Source organism: Ornithodoros turicata, chromosome 9 (assembly GCF_037126465.1).
Source record: "Ornithodoros turicata isolate Travis chromosome 9, ASM3712646v1, whole genome shotgun sequence".
Taxonomy (NCBI): Eukaryota; Metazoa; Arthropoda; class Arachnida; order Ixodida; family Argasidae; genus Ornithodoros; species Ornithodoros turicata.
Window position 1 is genome coordinate 30,566,524 of NC_088209.1, and position 15,290 is coordinate 30,581,813.

Genomic DNA, 15,290 nt, shown 5'->3' on the forward strand with positions numbered 1-15,290 from the left:
ACTTCACCGCATAGCACGCTCCTAGCCAATCATAATCTCGAATGATATCTTTATCTGCCCTGATTTGTTGAAAACGGGAGCCGTACGCCTTTTTTGTGACACTTATGCTGTTCATAATTGTCATAGACAAGGCGTACGCCTCCCGTTTTCGACAAATCAGGGCAGATAAGGATATCATTCGAGGTTATGGTTGGCTAGGAGCGTGCTATGCGGTGAAGTTCATTTTTAAGAGTGCACCACCACCACTTCCACCTCCACCATCTGTCTTAAAGAGTAGCGTGATCCAAGCGACTAAACCCATACCAGCGGCATGGCTGAGACGGTAACAGCAAAATAGAATGGTGCAAGCGAGCTGGTGGACTGTAGAGTGAGGGAACATTTCCTTGAGTTTGAGGAACACACAATTCGAAGGACAACACAAGACTCAATGGAGTCTTGGGTTGTCCTCTTCGTGTTCCGCGTTCCTCAAACTCCAGGAAGGTTACCTCATTCAAAAAGGTAAAAGCGTCCGCTCGTTGATGGTAACCAAGGCCGCACTGAAGATTGGGAGGTGGTGGGTTCGAATCCTACCACCGACAGTGCCGTCTGAGGTTTTCCCTGGGTTTCCCGGCAGACTTTCCAGACGAATGTCGGTGCAGTTCCCCTTGAAGTCGGCCCAGGACGCATACTGACCCCCCCTCCTCCTCCCCGTCTCCCACTCCTTCCTGCTGTCCTCTCTCCATCTGTCCACATCTGAACGCCGCTCATAGCCACTGTTGCTTCGCGGCGCTAACACGAAATCTTAAAAAAAAGATCTGGGCACTCATGTTTGGGTGACAACTGTCACGTGTATACCTGGCGCGGACGCAGAGCTAGCAATTTTTGAGCCGCTGCGCCGTTTTGTCATGCTTTCACGAAGCGAATTCGCCATTAGTGAGGTTAATTTATAATACGAAATCAAATAAACGTATCATTTTTTTTCTTTAGCGCCCGGTGGAACTTAAAAGCGGTCTTCAGGATACTCCGGTGTACAGACATCTCACATACTTGTTTCAGATTTAATGCATTGCGAAACTAAACAGGGCTACAATCGCTGTAGAACCACATCAACGTCGTAGAATAATGATGTTATAAAAACAAATTAATTGAACCCAACCGTTGCAGATCGAGTCAAATGCAATAGTACCCGAAGCGCGTAGATGTAAAACGGAAAATGACCGTTACCCAATAAAAGCAAAACTCGCGAATTGACTTCGTTATTCACATCTTCCACGTATAACGATATGCCGTAAAAGAAGTTCTATTTACACAGTTCCTTTCCTAATGTCGGACGGGCTCAATTTAATGAGCTTTGCTCTGCGAGAAGGCTTTTGGCACCCGGTCCCAAATTAAAGCCGACATCCAGTGTAACTGGCTCGATAAAATTCCGAACTAATTACCGTCACTGCCTCCTATTGGATTAAGTATTTCGTTCTCTTCTCTTTTCGTGCCCGTTATCTCGTGTTTCCATTGTGTCGCTAATATCCCCCCCCCCTCCTTTATCGCTTTTGCTCCTGCAGCGATATGAACGCTAGCGCATAGCTGAATCAATTATACTGTACGTCTTGCGCCTGACTTGCTCCTCCGATGATAGCAAAATGCGTTCCTCGCGAAATCGCCTCGTTTCGTCGTCCTTATTGAGCGCACGGCTTTGTGTACATAGAGATACAGCACCCAGGCGATATGGCTTAAAGGAACGTGGGCTCTAAATTCAATTTCCTTTTTTTTTTTTTTTTTTGCGCCTTATGTCCCCTGTGCTTTTTAACACTCTTTCTTAATGCGCTAAACAATAGCGTCGCTAAAAGTCATTAAACGCGAAGGACTATCATGGAACGAAATCGTTCCGTCGCATATATCTTAGTTAGGAAGCGCGAAACGTTTGACGCGATCATTGAGGTTTGAGCGAGATAACCGTGCTTTGAAGTTTAATATTTTATCAGAGGAAGCAGAGGTGTTTAAGAAGATGTGTAACGCCTCAAATGTACATAGCACAATTAGGTGCTTTGTTAGTTTGCTCTGTTAATAAGTGTTACTATAAACAGGAAGGTGTCCTTCTATGAGCAGATTAACGCAGGAAAACTATTTCACTACCACAAATGGAGTGTGATTATACAATATCGTATCGTGTATATAACGACACATGTACGTACCATTATATCAGAATGGTGCATAATATAAAAACAGGCATGGATGAATAAAGGTATGAATGAGTTCGTCGTTTCTCGTTATCGTTATCGTTTCTGATTGAGACCCATTGAATGCTGACTCGCTTAATGAGGTCAATAAACTGAAATATCACTGAGAAGGTTGCGTTGTGCGGATACCCACCTGTGTACGGTAATTCGTGCTTGGGTCGTCCATCGTCACTGAAGACCACTAAGATGGGCTGCTTGTTGACGTGGCCTTGGTTCCGTTTGGCGAACCTCAACACCCCGTCCTCCAGGCGCTTCCCGCTGGCTGTCCGAACCGTCATCAACAGTCCTGCATTTAAAGCGATGAAGTGCATATAAGAAATCGTCCTATCCTTCTGCCGTTGTATACACGCTGAGACAAAAAAAAAAAAAAAAAAAAAAACACAAAGTGCGTTAGTTAGCACTTTCATGATAATGCTTACGTCATCGTCATTTCACGCGCAGCTATTGTCCGTCCTTTGTCGCACCTTTTTCTAAACGTTTACGACTCTTTACCACTCAACGCAGCGGGAAATGTTGTCAAACCAAAAAACTGTAAACAAAATGAGTTGTTTCTTTCGTGGAAATTTCTTGAAAAGTTAGAAAACAAAGAACGCAGTGCCCAAAGTTAATTGCCCCATCAAGAAGGCCAGGCCCCTGTCTCATTTCTTTCGCGTTATTCTCAGAGCCATATCACGAAGGATATTTCGTGGCGACGGCCATTTTGATTGCCAGTCCTTTTCTTATGGGCGACCGCCGTCTTTATACTTCATTCTTGTGTGGCTGCACATCTGGAATCTCTGCCAAGGGGCTTTAGTGCGTAATGACTCGTGCACATAGCCGAGACCCGTCCGTTCCTCAGAGAAAAACAGTTTTTTTCTTTCTATTTCTTTTTACGGCCGATCGTCTCGCGTAGGACGTCCCGTTCTTCCGAGGCATTAATAAAGCTCCATGTGCACGGCAATCTACGGCGGACGCGACTGCAGCCCACAGCGAATGTTACTTGGCTACAGCATACAGCATGGAAGGGCGCATCGGTGTCGTAGAATACTGGGATGTTCAGTAGAGAGCTCTAGTACTACGTACAGAATCGCTTTGCGTACGCATTGAAATATCGGGTGCGCCCTCCGCGTGCATGTGCAGTGTGAACGCGGTACCTCCTCGCGTACGCAACGCTACCGTTTGGGTCTTAGATATGCAACGTTTTGAAAACCTCGCGAATAACTTGCGGATAAGCGCGACTTAGCGGTGGGCACGGATATCGGCAGGTTATCCGCAAACAAGCATTAGTAGTGAGTTTTAGTATAACGTACTCTGTCGTACGGTCTCTGGACTCTGTACTCTGTATAACGGTTCCGCGCAATGCGCAAAGCTCTCTTTATGTTCTGCGCGTGCGCAGTCCGCAGTGCATGCGCAGTTCTGCGCGTGCACAGAACCACCCACGCTACCCCTTACGTACGCAAAGGCGAGAGCGTACGATGCACTAAAACTCCCTATTATATTCCGGAACAGTTTCCGTGCTGAAACGTAAAAACATTTATAACATGCCATTTTCGTCGTGTAGATTTTTTTTTCTACAAACGCTATGACGCGGATGTGCGGATATACTCAATATCCGCGCGGTTATGGGTGCGGATACGGCTACTTTAACTAACGCTGTTGCGGATGCGGTCGCGGATCTTACATGGACGGGTTGCAAATACAGTCAATATTATCGGCGCACCCATCTAATCGTATCATACTATTACTCTTCCCAGCTGAACGAATATACGGTAGAACGTCGTCCCAGCACGATTATTGCAGCACAGCTCCGCATTTCTAAATTAAAACTGCAGGACATTTTCGATCACGGAAATTAAGTGTCCCTCTCCTCCTGAACTGTTCGGAACTGTTATTAAAATTTGCGAAGTCAGTTTGACTTCTAACTTCCCCCAATACGGCGCCGTATTTGCTGTTTTAGGTATATGACTGTTCTGACACAGAATGTCTGAACAAAATTGCTAAGACGATCTAAGATCTGCGTTGGGTAGTGAATCTATGAAGTGAGGGCCTCCATTCTTTGTTCACAAGTAACGAGACAACATGATCGATTGATTGATTGGTAATAGAAAAAAATGGAGATGTTAGTCCCAAACTACGCGAGACTGGCTACTCCAGGCCGCGTTATTTAGGGACAACAAGTTGCACTTTGAGACATCCGTGGAGCATGCATAAATAATATTCACGGAAATTCAAAAGGACGGCTTTTAACCAGCTCATCCAAATTTGTGCGAGCCTTTGTGATCACCGCGTAAATTCAAGCGAACTCGTTTATTGGGTGGATCCTGCAATGTTGTACGTAACGTCCAACGTCTTGACAACAAGTCAACAACCCAATCCGACAAGCAGAAACCGCGAGCATGCTTGGTTGATTCCCCGCGTCTCTCTGCAACGCAGCACCAAATGTCTATATTTGGACGATACCATGTTCGAACGCTAAGCTTTAGACATCCAGTACTAAGCCTATTTTCTGCTCCTTTGCGCGCACCCAAAGTAAAAGGGAGATAACTCGGCTGGAGAAGCCCCGCGTTGGATGGCCACGTTTTGCTACGCTGTCACTATCCCCGGCATGTCTAGCGATCGGCTGTGTATGCTCCTTCGAGTGGAATAGACGTAAGGGGTTAACTCGGGCGAAAAATTTGAACCTGTAAAATCTGTGCATATTTTTCTTTTCCTTTTTTCGGCCCGGATGGAATTGAAGAGGTCCCGTCATTCGTTGTTCCTTTCACGGGAAAAGTTTCCGTATATTTCGGTGCTGGCGTAATATTTTGCTGCGTGCGCTGATCAGATTTTATCCGGTTGTTTACGCATGGCTGTTTCGTTCGTTCTTTCTCGTGGGTGACGCGAAAGTTCTTGGGTGCTACGACGGGGTTGTTTGCTCTGTTCCTATTTTTCGCGATACGTTTTACTTTTCGGGGAGTTTTTAGGATACGTGTTTCTTTCCATCATATATTTCTTACTTGTTCTCCATTTCTTCTTTTCGAATCCAGGGTTTTATTTTAGGTCAGAAGGCACGAGACATGTTTAGCTTTGAAACAGAAAAGGAATGGAGCTTGACACGTGACCTGCTGCCGTGGCTAAATTGAAAACGTTGAATGGCACATGAACTTAATTAGCCTTATTATAGCTTTGACTCACGCGGTTTCCTTAGAAAATATCACAGACGTAATGAACGAGAAAGTAAGATTTGGCCCGCCTAAGCTCTTTCCCGAGGAATAGTAATATAATATTATGCCGAGAATTATTCTAAAGTTTCGGGTAAGAAGCCTTGCGACACGAAATTTGGTTCCCTTGTTTGTTTGTTTCCTTCCTTCCTTCCTTCCAAATCCCTTGTTCCTTTGCGGATGTTACTATAAGGACCACCTGGAAAGTGTTTGAACAACTCTAAGACCTGTACCAACACTGTGGTCAAAGTGCAATTTTGGAGGCTTACTTCTGCCTGTCGCATTCCACGAGATTACACATTAGTGTTTGTGTGCCAGGACGCACCGTGATATCATAAACTCTTGCTCTAGTTAGTACTCAGAATGATGCAACAACGCAACACCCGAAACCTGCATTCTGTTGTCCTTTAGCATCACACGTGCGTAAAAAAAATAGAAGCAATAGAGATAACGAATAACACGAGAGAAATCTATAGAAAACGGTTCACGCGCAAAGTATATTTCCATTTTTTGTAAAGTTGGCTTCACCTCAGATACATCTATACTGCAGGGAAGCACGCTTTACAGGTGAAGATCGAGGGAAAAAATTGCCCTTACATCGGCAGACAAGCAACGGTCGTGAGAAAATTGCCTTATCTTTCTCTTATCTTTCATTTTGAACGGACAGGGGAATTGTGCAACATATTGAAACGCTTCAAACTTATTCGAAACTGAAAAGCGGGCAAAAGCTTTTCGTCCATAGAGAGTGTTGCTTCGCTAATATACACGTATTCGATCCAGGTTCGCTCACTTGTACAAGGCGGTCCTGTCTATAGATTGTTGCAGAAGAGATGGTAAGTGTATTTAGGTCTCTTTTCTAAGATAAAAAAAGCGTGTGCAATTTCCGCATGCTTTCGTTTAGCCTAGCCGGAGTTTTCCTTTTTTCAAAGGTGTCGTAAGGAATATAACGTACCATGTAACGACACATGTCGCCTCATTGAGTGAGAATACTTCGCAGTAATCACGTCAACGAATTTTGCATATCACGCATATTGGAGATCAGTGGCTGCTTTTGTAGTGCTCCTATCACGTCCAGCACACTTAAAACTGAACTTCACCGCATAGCACACTCCTAGCCAACCATCATCCCGAATGATATCGTTGTCTGCCCTGATTTGTTGAAAACGGGAGGCGTACGCCTTTTTTGTGACAATTATGAACGGCATAAGTGTCACGAAAAAGGCGTACGCCTCCCGTTCTCAAAAATCATGGCAGATAACGATATCGTTCGAGATGATGGTTGGCTACTAGCGTGCTATGCGGTGAAGTTCATTTCTAAGAGTGTGTGTTCAAGGTACGACCACTCAACCATTTCAACGCGAAACAGATCACTACCATGGTCACGAGACACTAAAGTTTTTAAACGCAACCTATTTCAATGAGTACTACAATGTAATGCCTCAACGTGTCTCAGTTGCTGAATTTAAAAGACGCGTAACAGGTGCTTTGCTGTAGATCATTTCCAGTGCTTTGCCATTTTTGGCGCGTTACAGCTGTTGGCGTATTTTTCTGCATGTTTACTTTTTTGTACTAGTGGATTTCTTTCTTCAGCACCGCCGTTACATATCTTTGAACTCCCGGTGTGCCTCCGTCACGGCGAAGACTAATTTCTCTTTTATATAGTGACACACGATAAATAAATAAATACTAATAAAATGCGTGCTCCGAAATAGCTTTGAATGGATACGCGTGTATATTCACCTAGATTGGTGGCCGGCTCCTTGATCCAGTCAACGACTGCAGCTTTCACGTAGAACACTTCCCATCCCATAGAATTGTACGTCATTCTTCTGACGTCCAATAGGCGATTGCCTTCTTCTTTGATGGGCGGAGCACCAGGCATCACTTGGTAGACTCGAACCTGTAGAGCACAAGTATTATTATTGCTTATAGTCACATAGTATTTGTCGGCTTCCAGTCATCCATAAAGTCGTGAACTTCTGCTTCTTGTTCGATCCTTTCCGAAGTTGTGTTCCCGAAAAGAATGTTACGACAACGCCGCCAACCAGCATATAGAGCTTACCCTCAAACAACAACCCCCACATACAACTTCACCGCATAGCACGGTCCTACATTCTTAAAAATGAACTTCACCGCATTGCACGCACCCAGCCAACCTTCATCTGGAACGATATCGTTATCTGCCCTGATTTGTTGAAAACGGGAGGCGTACACCTTTTTTGTGACACTGATGCTGTTCATAATTGTCACAAAAAAGGCGCACGCCTCCCGTTTTCCACAAATCAGGGCAGATAACGATATCATTCGAGGTTATGGTTGGCTAGGAGCAGCGTGCTATGCGGTGAAGTTTATTTCTAAGAGTGTACCTATAACTATCGTCCCCAATGACGTCGTTCTCGCCCCTGAATTGTTGAGAACGGGAGGCACACGCTTATGCAGTTTCGTTAATCGTCACAAAAGGGGTGTACTCCCCGCGCATTATCACGCGCGGTTATCACTCCACAGATCAGGAGTGATAGCAGTATCATTCTGTGCAGTGGTTGGCCTTCAGCATGTTATGTGGTGCGGCGAGCCCTTTCATCAGCACCCCCCCCCCCCCCCCTGGTGGTGGTTGGCCTTCAGAATCTAGTCCTCATTGGTTGCAGTCGCTCCCCATTTTAGTTCTTCACCCTCAAATTTACTCCGGAACGCTGCATCTATCGTACGCCTTTTGTGTCAATTATAACATTTCTAAATTGTCACAAAAAGGCGTACGCCCACCTCTTTCTTCGAATCAGAAGCGATAACTCTATCATTCGTGGCCATAGCGCTTGCACAACGTGCTATGCGGTGAAGTTCTGTATGTAGAGTGAAGGCTCTTCCGCCGCAACACGCTCCTGCAATCTAAAAACGGAACTTCACCGCATAGCACGCTCTGCGCCAACCATTACCCACGAATGATCGCTTCTGATTCGAAGAGGGAGGAGGGCGTACGCCTTTTTGTGTCAATTTGGATATAAGATAATTGCCACAAAAGGTGTACGCCCCCCTCGCTAACATCCTTAACATCCTGCGTAACATCCTTTGCCCGAAACATAAAGCAGCATGGAAGGCGAGCTACGCTTGCATCGCTCACCCAAAGTGACATCATAGACCTTCATGGCGCTAATGGAAGGCGAAACTTTTAAATTAAAGCATTATCGGTGCTGCCACGTCATATTCGCTGCAATGCAAACACGATTTTTCGTGTCACACTTTCCGAAACTTTCATTTAATTTCCTACACATCGCACACCCGCCCAGCACTTTACGCGGGATGCAGGCGAAGGACGTCGGGCAAGAGCCTGCCGTTTACGACTTTACCAGAAAAAAAAAAAAAAAAAAAAGATGGAATTTGCGGACACGGTTCCTCTCTTTAGTAACCACTTCGTAATTTTTCCGAACGGCCGTCATCTGTCGTCTAGCGTGGTTTGCTTCCTCCAGCAAAAGTTTACTTTCCGCGTCGTTCTAAAATGGAAAGAAAACGGTATGGTTAATTCCTTCGAAAACGGATGCCGGAGGATAAGAAGAGAGCCCGAGAGACATGCAGAGTTTGTTACTACGTCGGCCCGTTAATCTGGACCGAGAGCTGTGCGATGTCTTTCTAATTAAACTGTCATGCGGGGAAGCGCTGTAATGAAAAGAACACGTAAATCTTGTTTACTAGCTCTGTATATTCTTATTACCAAAAGAAGAGAAAAAAAAGAGAGTGAGAGAGATAACAGAAACGGGCAGTGAGTGAGCGGGGGGAGCAGGAACGGGGGGTAAGCTTGCCGTGTTCTTTGGCGTACGGATGAACGCGTTTGATAATTTGACTCGCGTGTGATGCTGCCTAACGAGTTGATTGCGATTCGCGAGCGGGGTAAATTGGGCTATAATTTAGTGGGAGGGTGTTAATGTTCAGGATGGTGGTGAGACGCTTTAGCCGCCTTGAATGAAACAGGTGTACAAAAGGAAGGCTGCATTTGGTTCTTGGGAGGAGGAGGAGGAGGAGGAAGGGCGTCTTGCTTGGATGGTGCAGTTGTTATGCGGTCGAACCATTCAGTCTGCAGTAAACGGGTCTAGTGCACACTTTACCTGGAATGAAAACTTTGGACCTATACGGTGTTTCATTTATAAAAGTATCGAATAAAACTGCGTCATAATGATACAAGTGTTGAAAAACCTCACTTTGGTCTCTGTGAAGGTGTACGATGCATGATTAGAAAATTATTATAGTGCTTTGTTGTTGTTTTTTTTACTCTTTTAACGTTCTTCTTTAACTCCCTGCGAGATTTAGTCGCTTTTTCCGTAGCGAAAATCGTATCAAAACATCCAGAGATAATATTTTCTATAGCCGTGTTCAACTTAAGAAGGAAAAGAAATCTAGTCCGTCAGTTCTCAAAATATTACTGCGCCGCGGATAGGATGGCTGGACACGCTCCCTCCTTGCGCCAGATAATGTAATCCATCATACTCACTCTGCCTCCGTATTGGCTGCTAAGACTGGCCGCGTGACACTACGCTGCGGCAGAAAGTGCGCTCTCCTACCGATGGCGCATGGTGGCGCTGCAGTATTTCTCCTGGTGCCCTATCGCTTCTCCTTATTTCCAACGGCGTATGTAGTTGACGGACTAGATTTCTCTTCCTTCGTGACTTGAACACGTTGAGCACGATGAACACGACTATAATAAGAACCGTACTCCGCTCTACAGCCTAAACCACCTCTTTTTTTTTCCCGAGCACAGCGATAGTCCTATATTGCCTCCATTCGAAGAAGTGCCACAAGGCGTTATTCCATTGCCTCATCATCATTAATATCTTCACTTCACACGTCATCCTGCTGCTTCATGAAAAACGACGAGAAAGCCTTTCTGCGAGAGAGCCATTTTCCTAAAACAAATTCCCCTCCTTACTGATTAATGTGTGGCAGTTTTTCGCTTTCCCAAAGAATGATAATAGGCGTGGAGAGAGTCTCATATATCACGCGCGAAGGAATTATGACTCCGCGTATACATATTTTCGCTATCCGTCACTTTCTGTAAGAAGCGCTATCGCTATATGTGCACGAGGCAGCGGGATCGGATTCGTATACCGTGCCACGCTTCGCTGCATTTAGTGAGACTTTAATTAAAGTGGAACTTGGGAGCCTAAGTGTTTGCGACAGTTTGGAGTTAGTAAATGACTGTCGTTCATTGGATGGGCGCATTTCGCGGCGAATGGGATTAATTAATTTGCGCGCGTGGATCCCACTACACTCTTAAAAATGAACTTCACCGCATGTAGCACGCTCCTAGCCAACCATCATCTCGAATGATATCGTTCTCTGCCCTGATTTGTTGAAAATGGGGGGCGTACGCCTTTTTTTGTGACAATGATGCGCAGCATAAGTGCCACAAAAAAGGCGTACGCCTCCCGTTTTCAACAAATCAGGACAGATAACGACATCATTCCAGATGATGGTTGGCTAGGAGCGTGCGCTATGCGGGTGAAGTTCATCTTTAAGAGTGCGGGTATGCTTGGACGCATTAAGACAAATGTCGGCACAGTACCCCGTGAAGTTGGACCAGGACGCACGATTCCCCCACCCTATCCCCCCGGCGATATTATGACGTTGCCCTGTTGACTGTTCGTGACCGACTACGGCAAGCAAGGCGTTTTCTTTTTTGAAATCTCTCCCCGAAAACCTGCTTTTCCACCTGATATCGTCCGATTTCAAACCTAGCACCTAAAATAAAGCTCTATATGTTTGCCAACTTAAAAAAAAAAAAAACATGAACCCGAAAGCACAGGGGTCTAACGGCGGTGTCACATTTCGAGAGCAGCGTACGAGGACCTGTTTTCTGCACTAGGGCTTTATCGCTCGCCTCGTGGTATACAGCCATTATCGATTTGTGACAGACACAGGTCGCCTGTCAGATCATAAAAAGGTAACAACACGTTTTTTTCGAAGTCGTTGCTACATACACATCCCAAGCCTTTCGAATACTTGGAGGCGTTGAACCAAAGGACACGGTTTCATAGCCTCTGTATACGCTTCACAAGCGACCTGTTCCCATGCCCCTATTAAAACCAATTTATCTCTGGAATTTCGTATAAAGGTTAGAAAGGAAGTAAAATAAAACGCGTCTAGTTACGGCTATATACAGTAGCATACGTAAAGTCACCAGCCTTGAACTCTGCGCAGCAAGAACACAATTACACGATATAGGGACTTTGTCACTTTCAGTTTCTCGCGTCTCATCTCGTATTCATGTCACGCGTTCGATACCCCGTGGAATGCTTGTGAACTAGGCGTCCTTAAGATTGCTAGCGTATATAGCTCACGTATCTATCTCCTCGATGAAAGGAAAAAAAAAAAAAAAAGAATCCCCGGGACGAACGACTAACACAGTTCGTGCCGTGAATTGATGGGGCTCGGCCAATTATCGACACTGAAGGCAGACAAAGCCAGACATCAGCCTCAGAGTACAGCGGCCGCTATTGTTGTGTCTTCGAGAAGGGTAAACAACCCCCCCACCCCCCGACACACATACACACACAGCGGGTATTGCCTGCTTTCGACACCGTACGTGTCGATGCATGCATGCACCGCGTGCCCCGTTTATGTTGCATTATGTGCTGATGGTAGCGGGTGCGACAGATGATGTCGATTATGCTATATTGGCTGCTAAGACTGCGCTCCAGAGCTCAATGCAGAAACGCTTTTGTTTTCGTGTTCGCGACCGTACGACCATTTAGTAGCCTCGAGCTCGCGTGCTTAATTTAATCGCACCGTGTCCACGTATCCTCAAATTGGCACTACGGGGAGTGTGCCTCGCGGTCACGTGACCGCCGCAGGGCGTCGCCCCTTTGGAAGGTCTCCTGCACTGCAGATCTTGTAAGAAGCATTGATGGTGCAAAACGAATTTAATGACTAATTTAATAAAGGGACCTCTTAAATCGTGACAGCCACACCGTATAGCATGAACTGTGCTACTTCTCCAAGGTGTTTCGTTCTACGGCCTTAGAGATGCGTTTTAATGACTGTAATGCTGCTGGAATTTGCCAGTTGGAGAACGCTTAACTGCTTAACCACTACGAAAGAATAGGTAAAGCGGTTTTCTGTCTTGCGTAGAAGGAAAAACAAGAAGATGTACGGCCCGCACAGGTATAGGAACCTTCGAGGTGGTGTCTGCCTTTCATAAAATATGCATTGTATGGGGGCGCAGTTCTATAAAAGCGCGTGTTCTACCTGCTTTTCGAACAGAACCATTCGTGGGAGTGAAGACAGATTGTTTGTCCGATTGTCTGATGCGCTCGCTTTGTTTGCACTGCGGCGAAACGAGATAAAAAACGACGTCTGTTTGACGTTTCTTTCTGTATTCTTTTCGTGTTGCTTTTTTATTCGGCCTATATAGGTTCAGTTATGCGTGTGTACATGGGTTTTCATGTTTCTTTCCTCGATGGCAATCTTTGCGCCCCGGGGCACAAGGTAGGGGAGTCTGCAACAGCGCCAGCTTCGATACAGTGCTGTCATGTTCATCTCAATGTAAACAACGGTGATTTTAATCCAGTCTCCCGACGTGATCAGGCGGAAAGCACAGCGCGTACATTGGGCGGCGGCACTCTATCAAAGTGAACGCCATCTAGAGTATGCGGAGATGACTTGCAGATGATACGACATACGGTTGCGCGTTGGTTAAGATGGGGCGTTTGCACTGCCTCGCGATATGGTGGCATGTAGGTCGGGAGGACTTGCGTCATGGGCCGACTTCACAGGGAAGCTGGACGATATCTTACTTTACAGAACTTCAAAAAAACTTCAGAAAACAAAACTTCGCCGCATAACATGCTTCTAGACAACAATCATCCCGAACGACATCGTTTTCTCTCCCCTGATTTCTTGAAAACGGGACGCGTACGCCTTTTTGTGACCCTTCTGCAGTTATGTTAATTGTCACAGAAGGGCGTGCGCCCCGCGCTTTCTACAAATCATGAGTGATAACGATATCATTCTGCGCAATTACTGGGTCAGCCTTCAGCGTGCTATGTCTTGAAGTTCTGTTATAAGAGCGTGCAGCGTCTGGGGAAAAGTACACTATTAAAAACTGAACTTCGCCACATAGCACGCTCCTAGCCAACCATCATCCCGAATGACGACGTTCTCGCCCCTGATTTGTTGAAAACGGGAGGCGGAGACTATTTCGTTGCCATTATTCACGGCACAGAATAGGCTCCGCCTCCCGTTTTCAACAAATCAGGGGCGAGAATGTTGTCATTCGGGATGGTGGTTGGCTAGGAGCGTGCTATGTGGTGAAGTTCATTTCTAAGAGTGCTAGACAGCAGAGCATGCAACGGGATTCGAACCGGCGCCACCTTCCAGACACGATATGAGAGGCGGGTATCTTAACCCCTACATAGAAGGTCGCAACGTGCTGAGGTCGTATTGCGGCATAATGTTCTAAGCGAGCATCTTCATCACGTCAAAAATCTGTATCGTCTTGAATGAAGTTTCAACGCGCACTCCCCAGCAAACCTGATTTGGACAAATTCTGTGTACAAGGCTACACCGCAGAGCAGCCGTTGTTACATCCTTGTAACTGATATAGTAATTTGCTTCTGAGATGTATAAAACTTTCTTTTAAATTTTCAAATTCATTGTTGTGTCGCTACTGATCAGCACGTGGGAAAACATTAACCCTTTTTTTAAGTTTGAGCCGAAAGTTTTAAACATGTCCTTCTTAAAGCGCCAGCGAGCCAGGACTGTGAACGTCACAGGCAGGAAACACACTCCAAACAGAAGATACGTAATTCTGATACACCACCGCTGCGCAAATATATTTCTCTTACTGCTTCCAGTGCACCGAGACCGCTATACGATCCGTTGTGTTCGTCGGAATGCCATAAAAGCGCGCGAGGCGTAATATTTGAGGCGTCAGTTTTGAGTCCTTTTATCAAATGCATCAAGAGGAACCCCCGGATCTACCGAACGCTCTTACCTCGAGCAGATGGGCAGCTGCATCTCCCATCTTGTCCAGCAGTTTATGTCTAGGCTTGAGCTTGTAGAGGTGAAACTCTGCCTGGAGCACTTCTTCCTTGTCTGACTCGTTCGGGGTCACGTTGAAGAAGAACCGCAGATGCCCCTCTGTGTAGAGAGAAGAAGTCAACTGTTATATCGAAGCGTTTCATTTAACGCAGGATAATCACCAGTATACACTCTTAAAAACTGAATCTCACCGCGTAGCACGCTCTGCACCAACCATTGCCACCAATGATAGGGTTATCGCTTCTCATTCGAAGAGAGAGGGGAGCGTACGCCTTTTTGTGTCAATTTGGATATATGATAATTGACACCAAAAAGGCGTACGCCCTCCCCTCTCTCTTCGAATCAGAAGCGATAACCCTACACTCTTAAAAATGAATTTCACCGCATAGCAAGCTCCTAGCCAACCATCATCTGGAATGATATCGCTATCTGCCCTGATTTGTTGAAAATGGGAGGCGTACGCCTTTTCTGTGACAATTATGAACAGCATAAGTGTCACAAAAAGGCGTACGCCTCCCATTTTCAACAAATCAGTGCAGATAACGGTATCATTCGCGATGATGGTTGGCTAGGAGCGTGCTATGCGGTGAAGTTCAGTTTTTAGAGTGTATCATAATCACCGCAAAAAAAGGAGAAAAGAAAAGGTCGTTATTGCATCGTAATGGTATAATGTGAGTCGGGGGGGGGGGGGGTATGTCTATTATATATAAAAATAGGAGGGAAAGGTTAGTCACCGCTACGGCGGCTTGCTATCAAAGTCGGGGTAAACAAAGGGGCCTATTAGTAAGATCAGAGGGGCGTTAAGACGATGCAGACACACCTGCTTCGGGTCAGTATTTTTTAAATATTTTTTTATGTACGCTGCCGTCTTCCC

The 15,290-nt window shown here is 45.7% G+C and overlaps 2 protein-coding genes across 2 annotated transcripts in view; one reads left to right on the forward strand and one right to left on the reverse strand.

Moving 5' to 3' along the window:
• Positions 1-15,290, forward strand: part of LOC135368606 (la-related protein 7-like) — a 175,204-nt gene that overhangs the window by 52,573 nt on the left and 107,341 nt on the right. Inside the window, exon 3 of the mRNA XM_064601996.1 lies at positions 6,173-6,225. The gene's annotated coding sequence lies outside the window, so the exon portion shown is untranslated. The remainder of the gene's footprint in view (positions 1-6,172; positions 6,226-15,290) is intronic.
• Positions 1-15,290, reverse strand: part of LOC135368607 (bone morphogenetic protein 2-like) — an 86,531-nt gene that overhangs the window by 10,496 nt on the left and 60,745 nt on the right. Inside the window, exons 3-5 of the mRNA XM_064601998.1 lie at positions 14,370-14,515; positions 7,133-7,292; positions 2,347-2,499 (exon numbers count right to left, since the gene is read on the reverse strand). Of these exons, the coding sequence (XP_064458068.1) occupies positions 2,347-2,499; positions 7,133-7,292; positions 14,370-14,515 (459 nt within the window). The remainder of the gene's footprint in view (positions 1-2,346; positions 2,500-7,132; positions 7,293-14,369; positions 14,516-15,290) is intronic.